Raw genomic sequence first — 25910 nt, forward strand, 5'->3', positions numbered from 1 at the left:
GTGAATCCTTCTGGCAAATTACTCAAACCTGAGGATGGCATCAGGGGAACGCAGGCTGGGACTGGGTTCTGATGCTACTCCGGCTGAACAGTGTCAGAACTGAGCTGCCTTAGGGGGGACGCTCAGCGGAACTGCTGGTCTGCGTGGTGTGGGGGAAGCCCTTTCACATCTGGCATCAAGTGATCTGCACTGTGTCCTGAGGAGGGGAAGAGTCCGAGTTTGTGTCTTCAGGTCAGATATGGTCGTTCTATTTTCTTCTCAGAAACTGCTGAGCCATTTTCCATAGCAGCCACTCTGGTTTCCATCCCCAACAGTGCACAGGGTTCCAATTTCTCCCACCCCCAACACCTGGTAGTCTATGTTTTCTGTTAAACAGTAGCCATCCTAATTGGTGTGAGGTGGTATCTCATTTTATTTAGGTGCATTTTAAAAATGATTAATGAGCTGAGCATCTTCTCGGGTGCTTGCTGGCCGTTTGCAGATCTTCTTTGGAGAATGTCTATCAAAGTCATTTGCCCATTTTTAAACTGGGTTGGGTTTTTTGTGTGTTTTTTGTTTGTGTTGTTGACTTGTTCTTTTTATATACATTCTAGATGTTCAACCCTTATCAGAAATATGGTTACTGATATTTTTCCCATTTGGGTTGCCTTTTTATTCTGTTGTTACTGTCTTTTGATGCACACATTTAAACAATTTTCATGTTGTCCAGTTTGCCTAATTTGTTGCTACTGTTGTTGCCTCATGGCTTTGCCCAAACTCACTGCCAAATGCAACATGAAGTTTCCGCCCTACGTTTTTCCTGAGAGTAGTTTCAGGTCTTACCTTTAGGTCTGTGATCCATTTTGAGTTAATTTTTGTATATGATGTTGGGCGAGTATATTAGAGTTTTCAAAGAAAGGGAACCAATAGGATACATGTAGATACATAAAAAGAGATTTAAAAAAAATCTTTGCTTGTTTATTTATATCTCCTTGAAAGGAAAAGCAACAGAGATAGAGACAGATCTCCCACCTGCTGGTCCTCTCCCCAAATACCCACCGATGCTTCAGAATGCTGGCTCACCCGGCTGCTCCACTTCTGATGAAGCTCCCTGCTAATGCTCCCGGGAAGGCAGCAGATGACGGTCCAAATAGCTGGGCCTCTGCCACCCACGAGGACTTCCTGGCTCCTGGCTCCTGCTTGGCCCAGCTCTGGCTGTGGAGGGCATTTGGGAGTGAACCAGTACATAGAAAATGCCTATCTTTCTCTTACCTTCTCTGTCACTCTGCTTTTCAAATAAATAAATCTATCTTTAAAAATTATTTTTCTTTCTCTATATGGGACATATTTTAATGTCAGTTCATTTACTTTTAATTAAAAAAAGTCTAATCCTATCTTACGTAACTTAAAAATTAAATAACACTTAATGGTTCATGATTAAAACAGCAATCTCTTGTCCCACTTCAATCATCCCATCGTCCAGTCCCATCTGACCACTAGCCATTTCTAAGCACTGTTTCTAGTTCTAGATCATGGCTGATCAGGTTGGGCACCATGACCAAGTAGTACACAATGGGATATGTTGCATCTGAGCATGGACATATGCATTTATGTATTTATTCTCTCCCCTCCCAACCCCTTCTCACTGTAGTTATGACATGTTTGTATGAGCTGATCGTTGTTTCCATTATTGTAAATATGAAAATATTTTAAATTTCAGACCTATGTGGTAAATAAATTCTAGGACATTCTTTTTATATAACATTTCCTTTTGTACTGAATTACTAAAAAAAATTTTTTTGAGAGGTAGAGAGACAGAGAGATCTCCTTCCATGCACTAGTTCACTGGTTCACTCCCCCAGTGGCCCCAGTGGCTAGGGCTAGGCCAGGCCAAAGCTGGGAGCTAGGAACTCAATCCAAATCTCCCACTTGGGTGGCAGGGACCCAACTACCTTCCACCACTTGCTGCCTCCCAAGGTGTACATTAGGAGGAAGTAGGCTTGGGAATGGAGGTAGGTACTCAACTCCAGTGTGGGACGCGGGTGGTCCCAAGTGGTGTCTCAATGGCCATGGCAAACACCCTCCCCAGCCTTATTTTGATTGCTGTTGTCTTTGTGTCTGTGGCTAAATCATCCCACTGCAAAGGCCTCCAAATGCAACAGCGCACATCTGTCACATCCACAGCTGTCGCTGCAGCTGTTCCCAGTTCTCTCCTCTGGGGCCTCCCCTCTCTCCTCAGCCTGGGCAGGGCCCCTGCACCGCTCCTCTCCAGCCCCGGGTGCCGCCACCGCCGTCTCCCTCATGTGTTAACAGTCCATTTTATGGACACCGCCTCTTCCTGAGTTTTGGTTCCTGCTGCCACTACTTTGCACATTAGTAGGGAGCTGGATCGGAGGTAGAGCAGCTGGGACTTGAACTGGAGCCCCTATGGGATGCCAGCATTGCAGTGGCTTAACTTGTTGTGCCACATGCTGATCATAATGGTAACTAACTTTTTATGTTAAAATAACCTTACATTGACACAAACTACTTGGTCGTGATGTATCATGCTTTTTGCATATTGCTGCATTCAATTAGCTGTTTGGTGAATTTTGCACTTATGTTTATGTTCAGGCTATATGTTGTTAAGTCACTTTATTTTCTTGAAATGTTTTTGGCCATTTTGGGTACTTGTGGCAAGATTGTCCTCATAAAAAGATAGGAGGAGGCCGGCGCCGCAGCTCACTAGGCTAATCCTCCGCCTAGCGGCGCCGGCACACCGGGTTCTAGTCCCGGTCGGGGTGCCGGATTCTGTCCCGGTTGCCCCTCTTCCAGGCCAGCTCTCTGCTGTGGCCAGGGAGTGCAGTGGAGGATGGCCCAAGTGCTTGGGCCCTGCACCCCACGGGAGACCAGGATAAGTACCTGGCTCCTGGCTCCTGCCATCGGATCAGTGCGGTGCGCCGGCCGCAGCGCGCCGGCCGCGGCGGCCATTGGAGGGTGAACCAACGGCAAAGGAAGACCTTTCTCTCAGTCTCTCTCTCTCTCACTGTCCACTCTGCCTGTCAAAAAAAAAAAAAAAAAAAAAAAAAGGAGGAAAGTGGTCCCCTTTTCCTTATTTTTTGAAAATTTGTATAGAATAGAATTTTTCTTCTTTAAATATGTGATAGAACTTCACCAAGGAAACCACTGGATCCACAGCTGTTTTTGATGTAAGATTTCTGATAGTGTGGTTTTTTTATGCTATCTTGTATAAGTTTTAGCAGGTTCTATATTTTTTTAAAGATTTATTTTTTATTTATTTGGAAAGCTGAGTTACAGAGAAAGACAGAAAGGTCTTCCATCCACTGCTGGTTCACTCCTCAAATGACTGCAACAGCTGGAGCTGAGCTGAGCTGAGCTGAGCTGAAGTCAGGAGCCAGGAGCTTCTTCTGGTTCTCCCAAGTGGGTGCAGGGGCCCAAGCACTTGTGCCATCCTCTGACACTTTCCCAGATGCATAGCAGGGAGCTGGATTGGAAGTGGAGCAGCTGAGACTTGAACCCGTGCTCATACAAGATGCCGGTGCTTCAGGTGGCAGCTTTACCTGTTCCATCACAGCGCCAGCCCAGCAGGTTCTATTTCTCAAGGAATTCATTGATTTCACCCAATTACTGGTTTGAAGTTACTCATAATATTTCCTTTTATCCATTTAAAGGTCTATGAGACCTGTGATAACTTCCTCCATTTCACTCCTGATAGGGATCATTTGTACTTCATCCTTTTTTTTTTTTCTATTTTTTTATTTTTTGACAGGCAGAGTGGACAGTGAGAGAGAGAGAGAGAGAGAGAAAGGTCTTCCTTTGCCGTTGGTTCACCCTCCAATGGCCGCCGCGGCCAGCGCGCTGCAGCCGGCGCACCGCACTGATCCGACGGCAGGAACCAGGAGCCAGGTGCTTTTCCTGGTCTCCCATGGGGTGCAGGGCCCAAGCACCTGGGCCATCCTCCACTGCACTCCCTGGCCACAGCAGAGAGCTGGCCTGGAAGAGGGGCAACCGGGACAGAATCCGGCGCCCCGACCGGGACTAGAACCCGGTGTGCCAGCGCCGCAAGGCGGAGGATTAGCCTAGTGAGCCGCGGCGCTGGCTTTTTCTTACAGTTTTGCTAGAACTTTATCATTTTCAAAGAACCAATGTTTGGCTTTGTTAACTCTTTTGCTTATCTTTTCAGTATCACTGATTTATTTTTTTTTACAAAGTTTGTTTTATTTTACTTGAAAAGAGTGCGTGGGGGGGGGGCAGATTTCCTATCTGCTGGTTGTCTCCCCAAATACCTGCAACGGCTGAGGCTGGGCCAGGCAGAATCCAGGAGCCCAGAACTCAATCTAGGTCTCCCAGTTAGGTAACAGGGGCTCATGCACTTGAGCCATCATCTGCTGTCTTTCAGGACACATCAGTAGAAAGCTAGATCAGAAGTGGAGTAGCTGGGACTAGAACTGGCACTCCCGTGTGGGATGTGGCTTAACTCTGTACCATGATGTCCCTGCCTATTATCACTGAGTTTTGGTTTCTTTTAATATTTACTGTCTTCCAATTTATATTTAGTATGTTCATTTCCTCCTCTAGCATCTTTCGTTCAAATATATATACATATTGAAAGCTATGTAAGTTAAATAGTTTAATTCTATTCATTTAGCTTTTTATTACTTTATGTCTCTGGATTACTTAACCTGGAAATTTCCAGTTCTTTCCTTAGGAGAAACTCACTAGGAGAATGAGTAAAGACCACCTGTCCATGAAGGGAACACACACAGGAGCCTAAAGAATGACTGTACGGATACAAAGCATCTAACAAGCCTGTTACACTTACTTTTTGAGCTTTCATCCTGTTCCACGCTGGGCAATCTCTGTTCTAAAGTTGCTTGACTGTTAAGAAGGTCTCAGTTCATGTTGTGAATGCTGTGTTGGAATTACCAGTGACTCACTCGTATGTACTCAAGCTTGGGGGCGTGAAGGCAGGTTAAATAGGACTTTAGCTAATCTCAGTGCTTTACTTATGCTATTTCAGCTGCATCACTAGTGTGCCGTGGAGATGAAATCACCCTTTGTTACTAAGTACTTACATTAATGTGATGAATCCTTTTTTATTAGTTACTACTTATATTTATTATTCCTTTGCACTCAGGTACTTCAAAAAGTTCCTGAATTAAGAGGTAATCCAGGAGTTGGTGCTGTGGCATAGTGAGCTAAGCCTCCACCTGCAGTGCTGGCATCCCATATGGGTGCCAGTTTGAGTCCCGGCTGCTCCACTTCCAATCCAGCTCTCTGCTGATGGCCTGGGAAAGCAGTAGAAGATGGCCCAAGCGGCAGTCCAACCTGTTGCACCATAGTACCTGCCCTGGTAAGTTTATTTTAGTGCAAAAAAAAAAAAAAAAATGAAACCCATGCAGTTTTTTCATAATACACATTTTTCATGGACCTTAAAAATAATTAATCTGAGAGAGAGAGAAATAGAGAGAGAGAGAACCCCAACCTGATGGCTCACTCCCTAAATCCCCACAACTGGCGTTGGGCTAGGCCAGAAGCTGGGAGCCCAGAACCTAATCCAGATCTCCCACATAAGTGGCACAACCCAATTACTTGATCATCACTGCTGCCTCCCAGGGTGTGCTAAATTAGCAGGAAGCTGGCGTCAGGAGCCACAGGTGGGCACTGAACCCAGGCACTCCTAGAAGGAACATGGGAGTCTTAACCACTAGGCCAAATGCTCACCCCCATGAACTTTTTTAAGATCCTTAAAATGGAGCCGGCGCCGTGGCTCAATAGGCTAATCCTCCACCTTGCGGCGCCGGCACACCGGGTTCTAGTCCCGGTCGGGGCGCCGGATTCTGTCCCGGTTGCCCCTCTTCCAGGCCAGCTCTCTGCTATGGCCAGGGAGTGCAGTGGAGGATGACCCAGGTGCTTGGGCCCTGCACCCCATGGGAGACCAGGAAAAGCACCTGGATCCTGGCTCCTGCCATCGGATCAGCGCGGTGCGCCGGCTGCAGCGGCGGCCATTGGAGGGTGATCCAATGGCAAAGGAAGACCTTTCTCTCTCTGTCTCTCTCTCTCACTGTCCACTCTGCCTGTCAAAAAAAAAAAAAAAATCCTTAAAATGCACTATTTTGGGCCACAGCAGAGAGCTGGACTGGAAGAGGAGCAACCGAGACCAGTACCCGGTGCCTCAACTGGGACTAGAACCCGGGGTGCAGGCGTCACAGGCGGAGGATTAGCCAAGTGAGCCATGGCACCGGCCATCCTCCCCTACATTTTTAATAATTCATTTCGATATGATTTCAAATACTGAAAAGTTACTAAATACAAATTATTTTCTTTATACTTATTCTGAATAGTACAAAAATTATTTCCATTATAAAATTCCTTAATTGTTCTCTTTAAAGGAACAATTCGGGGGCTATCAATGTGGCACAGTGGGTAGTAAAGCTGCCACCTGCGATACCAGCATTCCATATGGGCACTGGTTTGATTGCTGGCTGCTGCACTTCCAATCCAACTCCCGGCTGGTGTGCCTGGGAGAGCAGAGGAGGATGGCCCAAGTGCTTGGTCATCTGCACCCATGTGGGAGACCTGGAAGAAGCTCTTGGCTCCTGGCTTCAGTCTGGCCCAGCTCAGCCATTTGGGGAATGAACTAGCAGATGGAAGATCCATCTCGTTCGCTCGTTCTCCCCCTTTCTCTAACTCTGCCTTAAAAAAACAAAAAAGTAACAATTCTGTTATAAAATTAAGCAAATCAACCCATCAAGGGACTTTCAGTTAAATACACATATAACTAAGTTTGTTTATATATTTTTGAAAAGATAACAATTTTTCCCCCTAATTCATCTTTTTAAAACATAGGGGCACTAACAAGGGCTTTCTCAAATTAGTTCTGCTTTTCAAAAACAGTATGATAATTTTCACATTTAGTGTGCAGTTCGTCTGGGCGAGACAGCTTCTGATTTTTAAATGCCACGCAGAAAGGTGTTTCACTTCATTAGCGAAGTGGCCCTACAAAATGGAATGAAATACGTACGTGTACGGATCTACCAATTTTATCTTTTTAAAAACTCCAATAAAAATTTAAATATGTTATTTCTGCACCTTATTTTTAAAACACATTTTAGTATAAGATCTATTTATACAATTAAACACTTTAAAACATAATACGGCATGTGTTTTGTTTCTCATACAGCATCACATATTAATATGTCTGGACCATCTTGTTAAAATAAGAAAAATCATTTGAAAATCAGCATGATACATCATTTATTTATTGTATAAGTTTGGCAAATAGCACAAAAATCCAGCAACATTTAAACGTAAAAAAGTCAAATGTTGAACAATACTGGGGATTTTTTCCCCCAACATTAGAAATAATGAGTACACAGTTCAGATTCTGCAAAGCTAGGAAAATGAAGGTGCTTGGCTTCTGAACATACACCACAAAAACACACATAAAAAAACATTGTAATGTAGCTTTTTCAAAAATTACAGCCAAGCAACAGAAAAGGATGTTAATAATGAAGACACCAGCACGTGTGTCTACTACATGTATCTCACACAGAAATGCCACTTCTCGTACCCTGAAATGCCATGTGCAGAGCCAAGCAGAGCAAAGGGAGGCTCCTCACTGAGGTTAGGAATTAGCGGGTAACTGAATTCTTAACATGTAACACACTCAACTACAGCATTCTGCATAGCAAGTCCTAGATCCTAACAATGTATTTCTCTGTATGTCTGAGAAGCTGAGTCGTCTTTGTTGGCAGTATAAAATTTCTGGCCAGTATCAAAATTCTGGTAAACACAAATTGAAGGCATTTTCTAGTGTATGCAGATATTGCAGGGGGCATCAATGAATGTGGAAGAAAACCTCAGATTACACACTAACTTTTTACTGCTGAGCTTTGTCGAACCAAACAGCTCAACTATAAGGCAAGAGAAAATAACCCCCTACAACAGATTAGTAGGTCTTACCAAGTAAATATAGGAATTCAATCTCAGGAAAAACCACTCTACATGATCAGACCTAAAACAGTTGGTATTGAAATAAGCATCTAGAAATTAATTAACATGTTGACATTCAGTCATTGGTTCAGAAGCCTGACAAAAAAAAATCTATTGGTATATATTATTAAGTTAAATTTTTGGAATCAGCACCAGTCCCCAAAACTCAAATTATAATATATAATCTTCATTAAAATACATCCTTTTTGTGCTATACAAACACAATTATAATTAGGTTATAGAGAGCTGAATTTATTCAACTTATTGTATATTTTTATGTATACTGGGTAGAAACAAATTTCTTTTCTTGTGCTTCTGTTTTGGGGCACTTTTTTGATTGAAGAGAAATTCATTTCACAGGATTACATCTTGCTAAAGCATTCCTTAGCATTGGTCCAAACTTGAATTCCCTAAAAACAAAAGTAACTTTAAAATATGATTCTGTAAGGATTCTCAAAACCAAAATATTTAGCTCAATGGTATGCTAAGTTTTGCTTTTTTGGAACAACTAGTAAGTCCAGCAAATACGACACTATTTTGGGAAACTGCTAACAATGAATGAATGTTTAATGCAACTGAAAAAGTTAAGAGAATTCTTCATATGCACTTATTGTTAAGATGGAGAAAGAACTACAATTTGTTGGAAAACTGAGTTTCCAGGGCTCATATCATAAAACTCATTTACTCATATCACATACTCATTATCATTTCTTTCTTTCTTTTTTTTTTTTGACAGGCAGAGTGGACAGTGAGAGAGAGAGACAGAGAGGAAGGTCTTCCTTTTGCCGTTGGTTCACCCTCCAATGGCCGCTGCAGCCGGCACGCTGCAACCGGTGCACTGTGCTGATCCAAAGCCAGGAGCCAGGTGCTTCTGGTCTCCCATGGGGTGCAGGGCCCAAGGACCTGGGCCATCCTCCTCTGCACTCCCGGGCCACAGCAGAGAGCTGGACAGGAAGAGGAGCAACCGGGACAGAATCCAGCGCCCTGACCAGGACTAGAACCCGGTGTGCCAGCGCCGCAAGGTGGAGGATTAGCCTAGTGAGCCGCGGCGCCGGCCCAGATAGTTTTTTCAATGTAGAATTTGAAACAAAATTATTAGTGTAATGATTAAACATAAATTGAGTTATTAAGTTACTAGTCTAATAACTAAAGTTTTGATGAAAACTAATCCTGTACCAACTTCTGGGTCCCTCTCAGCAGTACTGGCAGTCCACTACAACACCACACCAGAGACAGCCTGATAAGCTTCAACAAAAATGTGTCTGTGAAGATGTCACAGTAATACCTCAGCAAGTGACAGAAACAAAGATATTCAGTGAACAAGGTGCAGAGTCTCCAATACCTGCTAATTTATCAGAAGGGAACTTTTTCTTAATTATGTATTGAAGTGTGTCAATATTGATCAAGGCTTCAAATAGGAAAAACAAAACCCAAAAAATATTTTTATGTTTCCTTTCTCCCTGATGGGATATAAAAAGCAGATGAATTAATGAAAAGCAAAAACCTTTTAAAAGGCCTTAGACTGGCTGGATACAGTAGTTACTAATGGAATGTTCACTGTCAGAATAAGATAGACAGTATATACTGTCATAGCAATCTGTCCATGAGATATCAAAAGAAAAGCAAAAGATACACACTAGCACTTATAATATGCTCCTGTTTTTGTGCAGAGGAGAAAAATGTATACAAGGGTACTTCAAATAGTTCATAGAAAAATGAAATCAAAAGATAAATTTATTTTGGTGCAAAAGATGTGTAAATCCATGCCTATGAGGGATTTTCAGAGTTCAAAAAAATGTACATCATAAAAAAACTATGCATGGATTTAAAAAAATTTGCAACAAAGTTACCTTTTAATTCCCCTCATGGTTAGTGAAATGAATCTGTGTATATAAGAAAATCTTGGGGTTGGCATTTGGCACAGCTTAAGAGCCTGCTTGGGACACCCACAACCCATGTCAGAGTGCCTGGTTCGAATCCTGGTTCTCTACTTCCAATCCAGTTTCCTGCTAATGTACACACTAGAAGGCAATAGGCAATGCCTTAAATATGTGAGTCCCTGCCATCCATGTGAGATACCTGGATTGAGGCGTCCCTAGCTGCTAACCTCTTTCTGGCCCAGCCCTGGCTGTTGTGGACATTTGGGGAGTGCGGCAGAGGCATGGCTCACTTGGTTAATCCTCCGCCTGCGGCGCTAGCATCCCATATGGGCGCCGGGTTCTAGTCCCGGCTGCTCCTCTTCCAGTCCAGCTCTCTGCTGTGGCCTGGGAAGGCAGTGGAGGATGGCCCAAGTGCTTGGGCCCTGCACCGGCATGGGAGACCAGGAGGAGGCACCTGGCTCCTGGCTTTGGATCAGCATAGTCCCGGCCGTGGCGGCCATTTGGGGAGTGAACCAATGGAAAAGGAAGACCTTTCTCTCTCTCTCTCTCTCTCTCTCTCTCTCACTGTCTGTGACTCTTCCTGTCAAATAAATAAAATCTTAAAAAAAAAAAAATCTCTATATTTCAAGTAAATAGAAGAAAAAATCTGGAAAATACATATGAAGGTTTAACAGTAGTAAAATTTTGAAAAGAAATTTTTTAGGAGTGTGACTTTATACTTAATATGCTACTGGATTATTTAAAATATTTGCAAAGGGCATATGTGTTTTATTTTCACAACTAATTAAAAATCTATAAAAATAAAGTAGCCTAAAAATCAATAAAAAGGTATTTTTTAAAAGCTTCAGCCTACTTGGCTCAATAAAGTAGATAATTTATCATCAAAAAAGTTGACCCAAAAACACTTATAATGGACTGGCACTGTGGTATAGAGAGCTAAACCACCACCTGCAACACCAGATCCCATATCAGAGTGCTGGTTTGAGTCCTGGCTGCTCTACTTCCCATTCAGCTCCCTGTTAATGTGCTGGGGAAGGCAGCACAAGATGGCCCAAGTAGCTGGGCTCCTGCCAGCCACATGGGAGACCCAGATAGAATTCCTGGATTCTGGTTTTAGTCTGGCCCAACTCTGGTTGTTGTGGCCATTTGGGGAGTAAAGCAAAAGATGGAGGATCTCATTCTCTGTCTCTCCCTCTCTGTCTCTCTACCTTTCAAATAAACAAAATAAATATTTTTTAAAAAGCAAAAAAAATTTAAAAAACACATCTTTCATTAGTACTGCAATGTAGTCACATGACTATATTCAATTGACATTTTGTTAACACTGAATAACTGACACAAGAAAGCATAATATATGTTAAAAGTTAATATACAATTAAAATAGACACTCAAATTTGTACAAAAAAAGGATGCTAATCGTGACTTCTGAAATTTGATTTTAAATTTCTAAAAGAAAAAAACTGTAGATTTCTAAATGCAAAAATTTACTTCACTTAGGCAAGAAAATAAAACATGACGAAATTTTATAGCAGTGTTCTTGGGAAATAAGATGAACATAAACTCTTAGGAAATTCTTGTTTACTTATTATCTTAGCATATCTTAGTAAACCCCTAGATATTCAACAGAATTTTTTTTAATCACCTCACCATAAAAAAGTGTGTGTGGGGGGAAATCCTTAGAGCCATTATAAAAAAGGCCTTGCATTTTACTAATGGAAAAGAAGCAAATGGAACAGGAGATTACAAGAAACTTATTAATGAGTCTTCTGCAAAACAGAAACCAGCTCCAAAAATCTTTGTGATCTGATCTTTCAGAGCTCCTGAGGTTAAAAGAGGCAAATTAGAAATGACTGCAAATACCAATGCAACCCAGCAGCAGTGAGAAACAGGAGCAGGAGTCGAGGCAAACAGGCAAGAGAGTTAAATACCACCCACCTGCAACCCACACAACAGCTCGTGCACACGCGCCAGGCATGGCTCTTACTGCTTTCAAATGACCTTAAATATCCATCAAGCTTAACTATGAATCTGCCCAAGCCAAGAGGAGCCCACTTAACAAGTAGGTCCAGTATTATCAAAATATCTTAAAGCCTGTACTGCTAATGCCAGGGATATAAGTGAAAAGGTGAAGGGAAGTGAGGACTCTTCTCCAAAACATAAAACTTTTGGATAAATTACGACATAAGAGCTATTGATGAGTATAATTTTTCTAGGATCTTCCTAATATGGGAATTCACTGGACTCTGACGTAAGGCATGTCAAATTGCTTGACACATAACATGCTTGACACACAGAAAGCACTGGTACTGATGGTCATGTTGGCAGAACTCAGGTTATGAAGCAGCAGCTAAGGAATAGTTTCCATTTTGTTCTTAAAACAGCATTTTAGAAAGATTTCCCCAATGGTGAAAACTTCCTTGAACCAGGATGAACTTCCATGTTCACATCTTTCAATATGGGTTTATCAGTTACGGGAAAGATTTACTTTACCAACAAGCCATATCATAACCACATTTCCCCAAAGTAATGTTTAAGGGATTGTCCAAGCAAAGCTTACATCACCGTTAGGAAGAGTATTTTAGTCTTTTTGTCCCCAAACATCACATAACCAAAATAATATTGTTGGACTGTTTTTCAAATACAGGTTTAAACAGGGCATACACATTTGGAACTTTAGATGACTAAGACTCAATAACTGACAGTTGGGTTATCAATACTTCTTCTTAAATTAAGTAGGGCAACTGGGAAATATTTCAGAAGAATGAGAAGGAAAGAGTTTTGGTCCAAATAAGATAATTTAGAGAGCTCTGTAAGTACTCCTGCTACACCCAAACCCACCTTTTTGCACATACTGATCTGCATGACTGCGTAGCTTATGAGGGCTTCCTTCAAATCACGGTTCTTTTGCTCCTTGAAGCGTTCAATATCAGCCCATGCATTTTTCACAAATTCCCTGAAGAAAGAGGTTTAGTTATTATTATTATTTAATTAAATTGTATACTATACACTTAACTAACCAGTTCTTGTCTGAATTATTTTTACTTGTCTAGAAGAAAAAGCTACTGCTTGTACACGAGGAGTTCTCTTTTTTTCTTTTCCTAAAAATTATAGTGAGGGAAAAAGTCATACAGTTGTCCACATTTCAACAATTTCTTTTTATTTTTCTTTTTAAAGATTTATTTATTTATTTGAAAGGCAGAGTAACACAGACAGAGGCAAAGAGAGAGAAAGTCTTCCATCTGCTGGTTCACTCTCTAATTGGCCTCAACGGCCAGAGCTGTGCCAATCCGAAGCCAGGAGCCAGGAGCTTCTTCTGGGTTTCCCATTTGAGTGCAGAGGCCCAAGGACTTGGGCCATCTTGTACTGCTTCCCAGGCGATAACAGAGAACTGGATTGGAAGTGGAGCAGCCAGGATTCGAACCGGCACCCATATGGGATGCTGGCACCACAGATGGAGGCTTTACCAAGTATGCCACAGTGCCGGGCCCTTCACAATTTATATTTTGCCACAATTTCTATTTTCTAATTTCTCCTATCCAACAATATATAGATGGCTCCTTAAACCAACCCACAAGCCTAACAGATGTGATACCATAGTGCCTTCCTGGGAGCACTGGAAAATAGACTCTTTTGACAAGCTGGATGGGCCAGCGCTGCAGCTCACTAGGCTAATCCTCCGCCTTGCTGCACTGGCACACCGGGTTCTAGTCCCAGTCGGGGCTCCGGATTCTGTCCCGGTTGCCCCTCTTCCAGTCCAGCTCTCTGCTATGGCCCGGGAGTGCAGTGGAGGATGGCCCAAGTACTTGGGCCCTGCACCCCATGGGAGACCAGGAGAAGTACCTGGCTCCTGCCATCAGATCAGCGCAGTGCGCCGGCCACGGCGGCCACTGGAGGGTGAACCAACGGCAAAAAGGAAGACCTTTCTCTTTGTCTCTCTCTCTCACTGTCCACTCTGCCTGTAAAAAAAAAAAAAGAATTAACAAAAAACTAACTCAAAACCTGTGACAGACTCATGGTTTGCCTTTGTTTACTCTCTGTCAAAGGAACACAATGGTAAAGATAATTAACCAATCAGTGACAGCAGATTTTTGAGAACTGAATTTCTAGAAGTGCTTATGGAAACATGCCAAACCCTAGGCAAGGTGCAGGGACATAAAGATGTAAGACACAGACACTGACTGTGAAAGCCTCCTCAGTTAGCCAGGGTAGCCACATGTTGTCACCAATCACCCAATACAAAATTGCCACACTCCAGGAGCATGAGAGAATCAGAAAAGGCTTCACACTGAAGCAACACTGGAGCCAGGTACTGAGGGTACTCAGGCTTTTGTTAATCAGAGAAGAAGGGGCGGAGGGAATGTGCAAAGGGAAGATATTATGAAAATGCAGGGAAATAATGCAATGAAGCTGAAACTCCGCTTCTTCCTCTCATCCACATAACAACTGCTTCTAAAACATGAGTTTTGCTAACTCATACATCTTAGAAATGCAATCACTATACAGTAGAGAAACAGGTTATAGCCTAAGGAAAATGGGAATCATTTTATTAATTAATTTATAAAAATCTGCTGTAAATTAGTCTACAAGTCTAACTTTGCTCAACATCTCAGCATCTTTACCTGCCTTCCAAATTTTTAGACTTCAGCTGTTGTTCTCCTTCCTTTATTTGTTCTTCTAGCACCTTTATCCTGGCTTCTCTCTGCTCTGGAGTTTCTTGTCCAAACAGCTTGGTAGTCATTCCTTTCAAAGAGAATGTTCTCACAGTCTAAAAGGAAATAACAGAAGAAAGATTAAACAAACTGTGTCATACACACACACAGGAGTGAAATTTTGATATGTACTACACTATCAATAACCCTGGGGACATCAGAGTAAATGTGGTGTCAGTCACAGGACACAAACACTGCACTTGTACGATCCCTCTTATGTCAGGTGCTTGGAGTACTCAAATCAGACACGAAGAATGGTGGCTGCCAGTGGCAGGGGAGAGGGCATGATGGGAACTGTTGATGGGACACTGAGTTTCAGTGTTGCAAGCAGAAGAGAGTACTAGAGATTGGCTGGACAACAGTGTTGCATATACTGCTTCAAAAAAAGTTTGTGGGCCGGCACCGCGGCTCACTAGGCTAATCCTCCGCCTAGCGGCACCGGCACACCAGGTTCTAGTCCCGGTCGGGGCGCCGGATTCTGTCCCGGTTGCCCCTCTTCCAGGCCAGCCCTCTGCTGTGGCCAGGGAGTGCAGTGGAGGATGGCCCAGGTGCTTGGGCCCTGCACCCCATGGGAGACCAGGAAAAACACCTGGCTCCTGGCTCCTGCCATCGGATCAGCGCAGTGCGCTGGCCGCAGCGCGCCGGCTGCGGCGGCCATTGGAGGGTGAACCAACGGCAAAGGAAGACCTTTCTCTCTGTCTCTCTCTCTCACTGTCCACTCTGCCTGTCAAAAAAAAAAAAAAAAGTTTGTGGAAAATGGAATTAACACAAAGTTTGATGCAAAAAATGTTTAAATTCATTCATAGTTTTTTCATAATATTCTTTTTCCATTAACTTTTTGAAGATGTTTGGTATGCACAGATTTGGTAGTTAGTACTACTAAACTACATTAAAAATGATAAACCTCATATTATGTATATTTCATTACCACCCTCTCACAGGAAAGAAGCACTGCCAGCTTCCCCCTAGCTCAAAAAGAAACAACATAAGCCTACATCCAGGGGCTCCCAATGTGATTTCTGACACTGGAACACTGGGACTAGTCAAAAAGGAAAAATTAAAAGTGAACTTCTTAAGCAAACAGCAAACTTCCAGGTGTGAAGTATTGTATATAGTGAGAAATAACTTGTGTAATACTCGATTGAATAGTGATTTTTTAAAAAAAATACTATTCTGGGACATGAAAAATAGATAAAAATCTGTTGGCCAACCATGAAAATACACCAAACGACAGGAGCACCTTTAAAACCTGGGTAAGTCACACTGAAACTTGGGAACCTACAAAGAAGCAGGCTGCATAAGCCCAGCACTGCCCCGCACCCTCCAGTGTCACTGCTGTGACACGTCCTCCTCTGTGGTTTATACAAGCAATCACTTTCCCCTTCACATACACGAGAATCGAGCTCCCTGAAAATGGCCTGGCAAGTTCCCCTTCAGTTTTCTTTTCCTTTTTAATATTTACTTACTTATTTATGTGAAAGGCAGAGAGAGAGAGAGAGAGAGAGGGAGGGGGGAGGGAGAGACAGAGAGCGAGAGAGCTCTTCCATATGCTGGTTCACTCCCCAAATGGTTGCAACAGCCAGGGCTAGGCCAAGTGGAGGCCAGGAGCTTCTTCCAAGTCTCCCACATAGGTGCAGGAGTCCAAGCGCTTCGGCCATCTTCCACTGCTTTCCCAGGTACATTAGCAGGGAGCTAGATCAGAAGTGGTGCAGCCAGGACTTGCACTGGCACCCATATGGGATGCCAGAGTCATAGGTATTAACCATTGTGCCACAATGCTACCCCCAACCACCCACCTGAGTATTAAAAATAAATCAAGGGGGGCTGATGCTGTGGTGCAGCAGGTGAAGGCCCCAGCCTGCAGGGCCAGCATCCCACATGAGCACCGGTTCGAGTCCTAGTTGCTCCTCTTCTGATCTAGCTCTCTGCAATGGCCTGGGAAAGCAGTGGAAGATGGCCCAAGTCCTTGGGCCCCTGCACCCACGTGGGAGACCCAGAAGCTCCTGGCTCCTGGCTGCAGATTGGCTCAGATTTGGCTGTTGCAGTCATCTGGGGAGTAAACCAGCAGAATAGAAGACCTCTCTCTCTGTCTCTACCTCTCTCTCTAACTCTTTCAAATACATAAAATAATTCTTTTAAAATTTTTAAAAAAACAGGGGCTGGCACCATGGCTCACTTAGTTAATCTTCTGCCTGCAGCGCTGGCATCCCATATGGGCCCCAGGTTCTAGTCCCGGTTGCTCCTCTTCCAGTCCAGCTCTCTGCTGTGGCCCGGGAGGGCAGTAGAGGATGGCTCAAATGCTTGGGCCCCTGCACCCGCGTGGAAGACCAAGGAGAAGCACCTGGCTCCTGGCTTCGGATCAGCGCAGCACCAACCGTAGCAACCATTTTGGGGGTGAACCAACGGAAGGAAGACCTTTCTCCCTGTCTCTCTCTCTCTCTTACTGTCTAACTCTACCTGTCAAATTAAAAAAAAAAAAAAAGAAAGAAAGAAAAAGAAAAAGAAAAATAATTTAAAAATTAAATCAAGGACCTCATCAATGCACATCTCATGGTCCCGGGTCTTTCCCCACATCTATATATGACTTTACCAGGAAGTAGCAAGTGGGTAATCCACATAAACCCAAGTTCTTATTAATGAGGAAGGGACCTGCGAATGGCGGCACTGTGGCTGCCTCCCTGCTTGCAGAATGTCTCTGACCACAGCAGTGGAAAGCTGGTTACAGGTCTAAATCTCAAGCAGTTAAGACATGGAATTTTCTTCCCAAGTACTCACTGTAAGCATTAAAGAATAAAGTGCACATAAAGCTGCTTGTTAGGAGAGATGCACAGATCCTGACTGTGCAAGGGTTTCAAAGTAAACTAAAATGTCAGTGAAACATCTTGCAAAATTAAACCTGATCAAGCCAATCATTTCAGTCTTGGAGAATAATATTTTTGTCATTTGGAGTTGATCAGAAATTAGGCCATACTTATCGCACAAGAGTGTTGGTAAAACATCTTGTAATACTATATGATTTAGGCTGGCAACGTGGCTCACTAGGCTAATCCTCCGCCTTGCGGCGCCGGCACACCGGGTTCTAGTCCCAGTTGGGGTGCCGGATTCTATCCCAGTTGCCCCTCTTCCAGGCCAGCTCTCTACTGTGGCCAGGGAGTGCAGTGGAGGATGGCCCAAAGTCCTTGGGCCCTGCACCCCATGGGAGACCAGGAAAAGCACCTGGCTCCTGGCTCCTGCCATCGGATCAGCGCGGTGCACCGGCCGCAGTGCGCTGGCTGCGGCGGCCATTGGAGGGTGAACCAACGGCAAAGGAAGACCTTTCTCTCTGTCTCTCTCTCACTGTCCACTCTGCCTGTCCAAAAAAAAAAAAAAAAAAAAAAAAAAACAACTATATGATTTCAATGGTTTACTTTTTAAATATTAAGGTAAACAAAGAATTATAAAATTAACACAAATGACTCCCCTGTAAAATTTCAGGCATCTTGAGTATTGTCTCTACAGCTGATCCCACACACCGTTTGCTAGATGTTTACACCAGAGACCTAAACAGAAATACTCACCCCTGTTGCCAGTTCCTCACACTGCTGCTTCTTGGAAGCTAAATCCTGAGCAGACATCTCCAGATCATACTGCATAAGCTCATGCTTCCTGCATACGGCCCTAGAGACGGAAGAAAGAGCTAACATTTAACTTCTCTTCTTTGTGTTCATGTTTGAACATCTTAAGACATTTTAAAAGCTAAATAAATCTAGCAGAACCTAAGCATATAAACTTTATATATATTTAAAACAAAAGTTTTAGGGCCTGTGCTGTGGCATAGCGGGTAAAGCTACCGCCTACAGTGCCAGCATTCCATATGGGCCAGTTTGAGTCCCAGCTCCTCCACTTCCAATCCAGCTCTCTGCTATGGCCTGGGAAAGCAGTAAAAAAATGATGGCCCAAGTCCTTGGGCCCCTGCACCCAGATCAGCCCCGCTCCAGCCACTGCAGCCATTTGGGGAGTGAACCAGTGGATGGAAGATCTCTCTCTCTCTGCCTCTGGCATTGGCATCCCATATGGGTGCCAGTTGTTGTCCTGGCTGCTCTACTTCTGATCCAGCTCCCTGCTGGTGTATCTAGGAGAGTGGTGGAGGACAGTCCAAGTGGTTGGGCCCCTACACCTACGTGGGAGACCCAGAAGAGGCTCCTGGCTTTGGCCTGGGCCAGCCCTGGCCATTGTGGCCATTTGGGGAGTGAATGAGCTGATGGAGGACCTTTCTCTGTGGCTCTGCCTCTCAAATAAATGAATAAATCTTAAAAAAAAAAAAAAAGAAAAGAAAAACTTTTACGAAACTTACCGCAGTGCTTCTGCATAAAAAAGATATTCCTTTAACTGATCCGCATAATGTTCCTCGTCTTCCAGAATGTCATCAATGGAGGCAGCATACCTGTTTTTAAAAACACTGCTTAAATAGAGTAACTTTCATTGGAACACAAAGTGCTAAACTGTATAAAAGTGCTATTCACAGTCCAGTCCACAATTTACTATGCCTAAGTGATAAAGTATAGAAAGTGAGAATTAGTCTTTAGAAACATTTATAGCAATTTGTAATTACCATGATGTTTTACTGAATTTTAACATAATACTTCAATCAGCAATGGCTCAGATATAAACAAAATACGGTTCTTTTGCAAGGAGCTTAAGAAGTAATGCAACATTGTAGTATCTTCTATTCAGAGAGGTTATAAAAGGGCAACAAACACTATACAAAGAATAAGAGTTTGGCGTAATTGACACACACATGTCCTTGGTTGTAATTATGATAATGCCAAAAGGAAAAGAGTAAATCAAGATTACAGAAAAATCTACAGGTCTTATTTTAAACCAATTCTCAACAGCACCCTCTGCTCTTACTAGGATCCTGCCCTGTTTGTTACATCACTCCCACGGCCGCACCTGACCCCATGCCGGTACAGAAATGTGTTGGCTCTCCACACTGCCTCTGCCAAACTCCATGTGCACATATCTCAACCCTTCTATGAAAATTTCCACAGTTTTTATTCATCACTCTTTAAAAAGATTTCTTTGTCTGAAAGGCAGAGTGATAAAGCAAGAAGGAGAGACAGAAGATCTTCCATTCCCTAGGCCAGGCTAAAGTCGGGAGCCAAGAACTCCATTCAGGGCTTCCATGTGGTGGCAGGGACTCAAGTACTTGAACACTTATCTGCTGTTCCCCAGGCACGTTAGCTGGAAGCTGGACCAGAAGCAGAGTAACAAGGACTCAAACTTTTTAACCTGCTGCACAAAGTCAACCCCTGTCATTCTACTGATCTGCTAACAATCTAGAACTTAAATTTCATCAAAGTGATGGCTTATGTGCTGGTTTTATTTTTCTGAACATATTGTAAATTCCACAAGGACATGGGCTACATATATGTACTACTTCTGTATAGAAGATACATCCTTCATTCAAATCAATTCTGAATTTTCTCTCCAGCTGGTACATACTAGAGGACTTCAAAAAGTTCATGGAAAAATGGAATTAAAAGACAAGTTTGGAGTTGGCATTGTGGCATATTAGGTAAAATTGCTGCCTGCATCCCATGTGGGCACCCATTCAAGTCCTGGCTGCTCCACTTCTGATCTGGGGAGTGAACAAACAGATGGAAGATATCTCTCTCTCTGTTTCTCCCTCCCCTGCCCCGCAAGCTCTGACTTTCAAATAAATAAATAGATCTTTAAAAATATATTTACTTTGGCATAAAAAATCAATTGATTCATCAGCATAGAAATAAATATACTTTATGTTTTCAGGCATGTTTCCTCCAGAAAAGTAAAAAAAAAGTTTACTGAAGTTCTAAAATTAAATGAGTGAAAAACAAAGGTTCATTTGAAAAGCAATGTGTGGGGGCTGATGCTGTGGCATAGTGGGTAAAGCCACCGCCTGCTGTACCGGCATCCTATATGGGCGCTGGTTTGAGTCTCAGCTGCTCCACTTCCGATCCAATTCTCTGCTATGGCCTGGGAAGGCAGCAGAAGGTAGCCCAATCTTGGGCCCCCGCACCCACATGGGAGACCCAGAAGAAGCTCCTGGCTCCTGGCTTCAGATCAGCACAGCTCTGTCGCTCCCCCTCTTCGTGGAGGAGCGACACTGGATTCTGCGTTGTTCTTTCGTCTGCTCGGCCCTCCCCGGGTTTGCTGCTGGTTCTTCCCGGGTTGGCTGCCGACCCTTCCACCTCCGTGGAAGGGCGGTTCCCCCTAGCCACATTCCCCACTTCCGCGGGGGAGCGGCATACCGCCGGCCGGCTCTCTCGGGGGCTGCACAGGTGTTCCTTCAGATAGATGTTCCCCTTAGATGTTCCTGGTGCATGTTGTCTCTCTCCTCCTTTATAGTCCTCTTCCACCAATCCCAACTCTGCTACCCACACGCCGAGTACGCTGCTCTCCTCCAATCAGGAGCAAGATCAGCTCCTGCAGCTCAGTCAATCAAGTTGGCGAGAGGCAGCTGCGTAGAAGTTGTTGCTCCCTTCTCAGCGCCATATTGTGGGAGAGCAGATGCATAGAATAAGTCTTAATTCCAGTAACTTAGTCTAGTCCGAGTTGCTCCCCACACAGCTCCTGTCGATGAGACCAACTAGGGAATGAACCAGCAGATGGAAGACCCCCCCCCACCCCTGCCTCTCCTTCTCTCTATGTGTAACTCTTTCAAATAAAAAAAAGAAAAGCAATGTGTGAGGCTGTTGTGGCACAGTGGGTTAAGCCGCTTCTTACAATCCTACATCGAAGTGCCAGCTGGAGTCCTGGCTGCTCAGCTTACAACCTAGCTCTCTTGTAATGCACATGGGAAAGAAGCAGAAGATGGCCCTAGTGTTTGGGCCCCTATCACCCAAATGGAAGACCCAGATGAAATTCCAGGCTCCTGACTGCACCTTCAACGAGCCCTGGCCATTGCAGCCATCTGGGGAGTGAACCAGCAGATGGAAGATCTCCTTTCTGCCTCTCTATGACACTCTGCCTTTAAAAGAAAGCAGAGAAAGAAATCGTTTTTAAAACTCTCTTAAAAAAAAAAAAAGAGCAATGTGTTTACACAATTTATAACAGCAAGGTACATATTCTGTAATTATAAACTTTATCAGAGGGGCTGGCACTGTGGCATAGTGGGTAGGCCGCCCACCACCTGCAGTGCCAGCATCCCATAAGTGTTCCAGTTCGAGATCTGGCTGCTCCATTTCCGATCCAGCTGCTGAAGGCCTGGGAAAGCAATGGAAGATGCCCCAAGTGCTTGGGCCCCTTGCACCCACATGGGAGACCTGGAAAAAGCTCCTGGCTCCTGGCTTTGGATAGGCCCAGCTCCAGCTGTTGTGGCCATCTGGGGAGGTAAACCAAAGGATGGAAGACCTCTCTCTGTCTTTGTAACTGCCTTTCAAATAAATAAATTAATCATAAAAATACTTTATCAGAATGAAGAACTGCATCTAAATAATGAGGAAGAAGTCTCAGTTTGTAAATCTGTAAGTCCAGAGTTAACATTAAGGATATGAACATAAAAAGAGGAGCCACAGGCTGGTGACTTGAGAAGACAGTGTGGGACAAACTGGCACATCCTTGAATACAGACGGACAAATGGTAAAGGGTTTTAGATGTCAGTTCTGAGAATAATTTTATTTAACATTTTAGTAAGTAACTGAAAGGATGGTCTGAGTTACATATACTGAATTGCTAAATGAACAGAGTACAAAGATTTAAGATTGAACAAGTTAGTTGAAAAATTGTCAGTTAGCTTAAAATAGCATAAAGAAAATATTCACAAAATGTCTTTTTCTTTTTTAAAGATTTATTTGAAAGACAGAATTACAGAGAGAGGCAGAGATAGTGAGAGAGGTCTTCCATCGGCTGGTTCACTCCCCAGATAGCCACAACAGCCAGAGCTGAGCAGAGCTTCTTCTGGGTCTCCCACATGGATGCAGGGGTCCAAGCACTTGGGCCATCTTCTACTGCTTTCCCAGGCCATAGCAGAGAGCTGGATCAGAAGAGGAGCAGCCGGGACTAGAACTGGCACCCACATGGGATGTCAGTGCCTCAGGCCAGGGCTTTAACCCGCTGCAACACAGTGACAGCCCCTCCAGCCCTAGCTTTATTAAGATACAATTGACAGAAGTTTGTTTCTAGGGGTCAGCTTTGTGGAGTAGCAGCTAAAGCTGTCATGAGATGCCAGCATCCCAAGTGGCTGCTGGTTTGTCCCCCAGCTGCTCTGCCTCTGATCCATCTCCCTGCTAGTGGCCTGAGAAAAACAGTAGAACATGACTCAAATGCTTGGGCCCCTGCACTCACATGGGAGACCCCAAAGAAGCCCCTGGCTCCTAGGTTCAGCCTGGCTCAGCCCTGGCTACTGTGACCTTCTGGGGAGTGAACCAGTGGATGGAAGATGTCTCTAATTCTGTCTTTCAAAAAAAAAAAAATAAATCTTCAGTCATGTATCCAATGTGCAATGTAATATCCTGAAACATACATCACAAGATGAATGAATCAACTTAATTAGCATACTGACAGCCTAACATACTTACTGGGTCTGTCTGTCTGTCTTTCTTTTTTTTTTTTTTTAACAGGCAGAGTGGACAGTGAAAGAGAGACAAAGAGAAAGGTCTTACTTTTGCCGTTGGTTCACCCTCCAGTGGCCGCCGCGGCCAGCGCGCTGCGGCCAGCGCACCGTGCTGATCCGATGGCAGGAGCCAGGTACTTATCCTGGTCTCCCATGGGGTGCAGGGCCCAAGTACTTGGGCCATCCTCCACTGCACTCCCGGGCCACAGCAGAGAGCTGGACTGGAAGAGGGGCAACCGGGACAGAATCCGGCGCCCCGACTGGGACTAGAACCGGGTGTGCTGGAGCCGCAAGGCGGAGGATTAGCCTAGTGAGGCGGCGCCGGCCACTTACTGGGTTAAGATTTTTTTTTTTTTTTTTTTGAAAGGCAGAGTGACAGAGACATATACACATACAAACATCTTCCATTGGCTGGTTCACTCCCCAAATAGCCACAATAGCTGGGGCTGGGGCAGGCTGAATCCAGGAATCCACTGGGGTCTCTTATGTGGGTGGCAGGAGCCCAAGTGCTTGGACCATCTGCTGCTGCCTTCCCAGCTGCATGAGCAGGGAGCTGACCTGGAAGCAGGGCAGCCAGAGCTCCAACCAGCACTCTGAAATGGGATGTCAGCATCACAAGCAGTGGCCTTACCTACTGTGCCACAGCACTACCCCCTTACCTCTTTCTGTGGCAAGAATATTTAAGATATATTGTGTCATTTTATTATTGAGTTGTAGGAGTTCTTTATATATTTGGTAAGAAATGTTTTCTCCCAGTCTGTGGTCTGCATCTTCATTATCTTAATGGTATCTCCTAGGTAAAATATACATAACATAAAATTAAGCTTTTTAACCATTTTTTAGTGTACTGTTCACACTACTATGCAATCATTACCATTATTCATCTCAGAACTTTGTTCATCTTCGCTGACACTTTGTATCCCATTTAGTATTGATTCTCCATGTTTCCCTTCCTGAAATACTATTTTGATAACCATTAGTTTTAAATTTTGACCAATCAACTTATTAAAATTTGTTTCTTTTCATATGTACTTTAAAGATTTATTTATTTATTTGCAAGTCAGAGTTACACACAGAGAGAAGGAGAGGCAGAGAGAGACAGAGAGAGAGGTCTTCCAACTGCTGATTCATTCCCCAACTGGCCGCAATGGCCTTAGCTGTGCTGATCTGAAGCCTGGAACCAGGAGCTTCTTCCAGGTCTCCCACGCAGCTGCAGGGGCCCAAGGACTTGGGCCATCTTCCACTGCTTTCCCAGGCCATAGCGGAGAGCTGGATTGGAAGTGGAGCAGCTAGGATTCATATGGATGCCGGCGCTATAGGTGGTGGCTTTACCCACTATGCCACAGCGCTGGCCCCATCATATGCACTTTAAGAATAATCTTTGCTGGGGCTGGCGCTGTGGCGCAGTGGGTTTACACCCTGGCCTGAAGCGCCGGCATACCATATGGGCCTCAGTTCAAGACTCGGTTGTTCCACTTCTGATCCAGCTCTCTGCTGTGGCCTAGGAGAGCAGTGGAGGATGGCCCAGGTCCTTGGGCCCCTGCACCCACATAGGAGACCTGGAAGAAGCTCCTGGCTTCAGATTAGTGCAGCTCTGGCCTTTGCGGCCAACTGGAGAGTGAACCACCGGATGGAAGACCTCTCTCTCTCTCTCTCTCTCTGCCTCTCCTCTCTCTGTTTTACTCTTTCAAATAAATGAATAAATCTAAAAAAGAAGAAAGAAAGAGAAAGAGAGAAAGAGAAGAGAGAAAGAGAGAGAGAGAGAGAGAGAGGAAGAGAGAGAGAGAAAGAGAGAGAGAGAGAGAAAGAAATCTTTGCTTACCTCTAGTGCTGTAACAATGTTCTCTTCATGTTTCCTACTAAAAGCTGTAATTTGTGCTTTCACACATATGTGTATCATCCAAATTGAATGAGTCCTTGTGTAAAGTGTGAGATGTAGCTCAAGGCTCATTTTTTTTTTTTTTAAGATTTATTTATTTATTTATTAGAGAGGCAGAGGCAGAGAGAGAGAGAGAGAGAGAGAGAGAGAGAGAGATCTTCCACCTACTAGTTCACTTCCTAAATGGGCACAATGGATGGAGCTGGGCCAATCTGAAGCCAGGAGCCTGGAGCTTCTTCTGGGTCTCCCATATGGGTGTAGAGGCCTAAACACTTGGACCATCTTTGCACTGCTTTCCCAGGCACATTAGCAGGGAGCTGGATCAGAAGTAGAGTAGCCAGAACTTGAACCAGCTCCCATATGGGATGCTGGCACTGAAGGTGGCACCTTTACCTGCTTTACTACAGTGCTGGCCCAAAGGTTCACTTGTTTTGCCATGTAGAAATCCAGTTATTCCAGCACTATCTGTTGAAATGGACTATGGGGAGCATGGCTCTGCTTCTGGACTATGTTCTGTTCCACTGATCTTTATCTTTATGCCAATACCTTATTACCTTTATAGTAAATTTAAAAAAAATTTTTTAAATTTATTTGGGAGGCAAAGGCTGTGAGTGGGGAGAGGGAGAAAAGAAAGACAAATGGATCTCACTTGCTGGTTTACTCCCACATGGCTGCAAACAGTTGGGGGTGGGCTGGGGAAACTGAGATCTAGAACCTCAATCCAGGTCTCCCACATGGGAAGTAGGAACCCAGTTATATAAGCTGTTACTACTGCATCCCAAGATCTGCATTAGCAGGAAACTGGAATCAAGAGCAGAGCTGGCAATCAAATCCAAATACTCTGTTGTGAGGTGTAGGTGTCTTAACCACCAGGCTAAATGCTCACTGCTTAT

General features: G+C 44.0%; 1 protein-coding gene across 7 annotated transcripts in view; it reads right to left on the bottom strand.

The window, feature by feature from the left end:
- Positions 1-7211: 7211 nt before the first annotated feature.
- SNX4 (sorting nexin 4) overlaps positions 7212-25910 on the bottom strand; it is an 88165-nt gene continuing 69466 nt past the window's right edge. For 5 of the 7 annotated variants that reach the window (XR_016233148.1, XM_051859213.3, XM_002716413.6 and 2 more), the window contains 5 exons: positions 18897-18986; positions 18121-18220; positions 14474-14619; positions 12693-12807; positions 7212-8384 (listed from right to left, as the gene is read on the bottom strand). Coding sequence is in view for 4 of the 7 variants with exons in the window: in XM_051859213.3 (XP_051715173.2) it covers positions 8337-8384; positions 12693-12807; positions 14474-14619; positions 18121-18220; positions 18897-18986 (499 nt within the window). In the remaining 3 variants the exon portion in view is untranslated. Of the gene's footprint in view, positions 8385-12692; positions 12808-14473; positions 14620-18120; positions 18221-18896; positions 19794-25910 lie in introns of all 7 variants that reach the window. The other 2 variants (XR_016233149.1, XR_016233147.1) reach the window with 1 other exon arrangement.

Source organism: Oryctolagus cuniculus, chromosome 4 (genome assembly GCF_051225735.1).
Source record: "Oryctolagus cuniculus isolate XC-2025 breed Fujian yellow rabbit chromosome 4, ASM5122573v1, whole genome shotgun sequence".
NCBI classification, from domain to species: Eukaryota; Metazoa; Chordata; class Mammalia; order Lagomorpha; family Leporidae; genus Oryctolagus; species Oryctolagus cuniculus.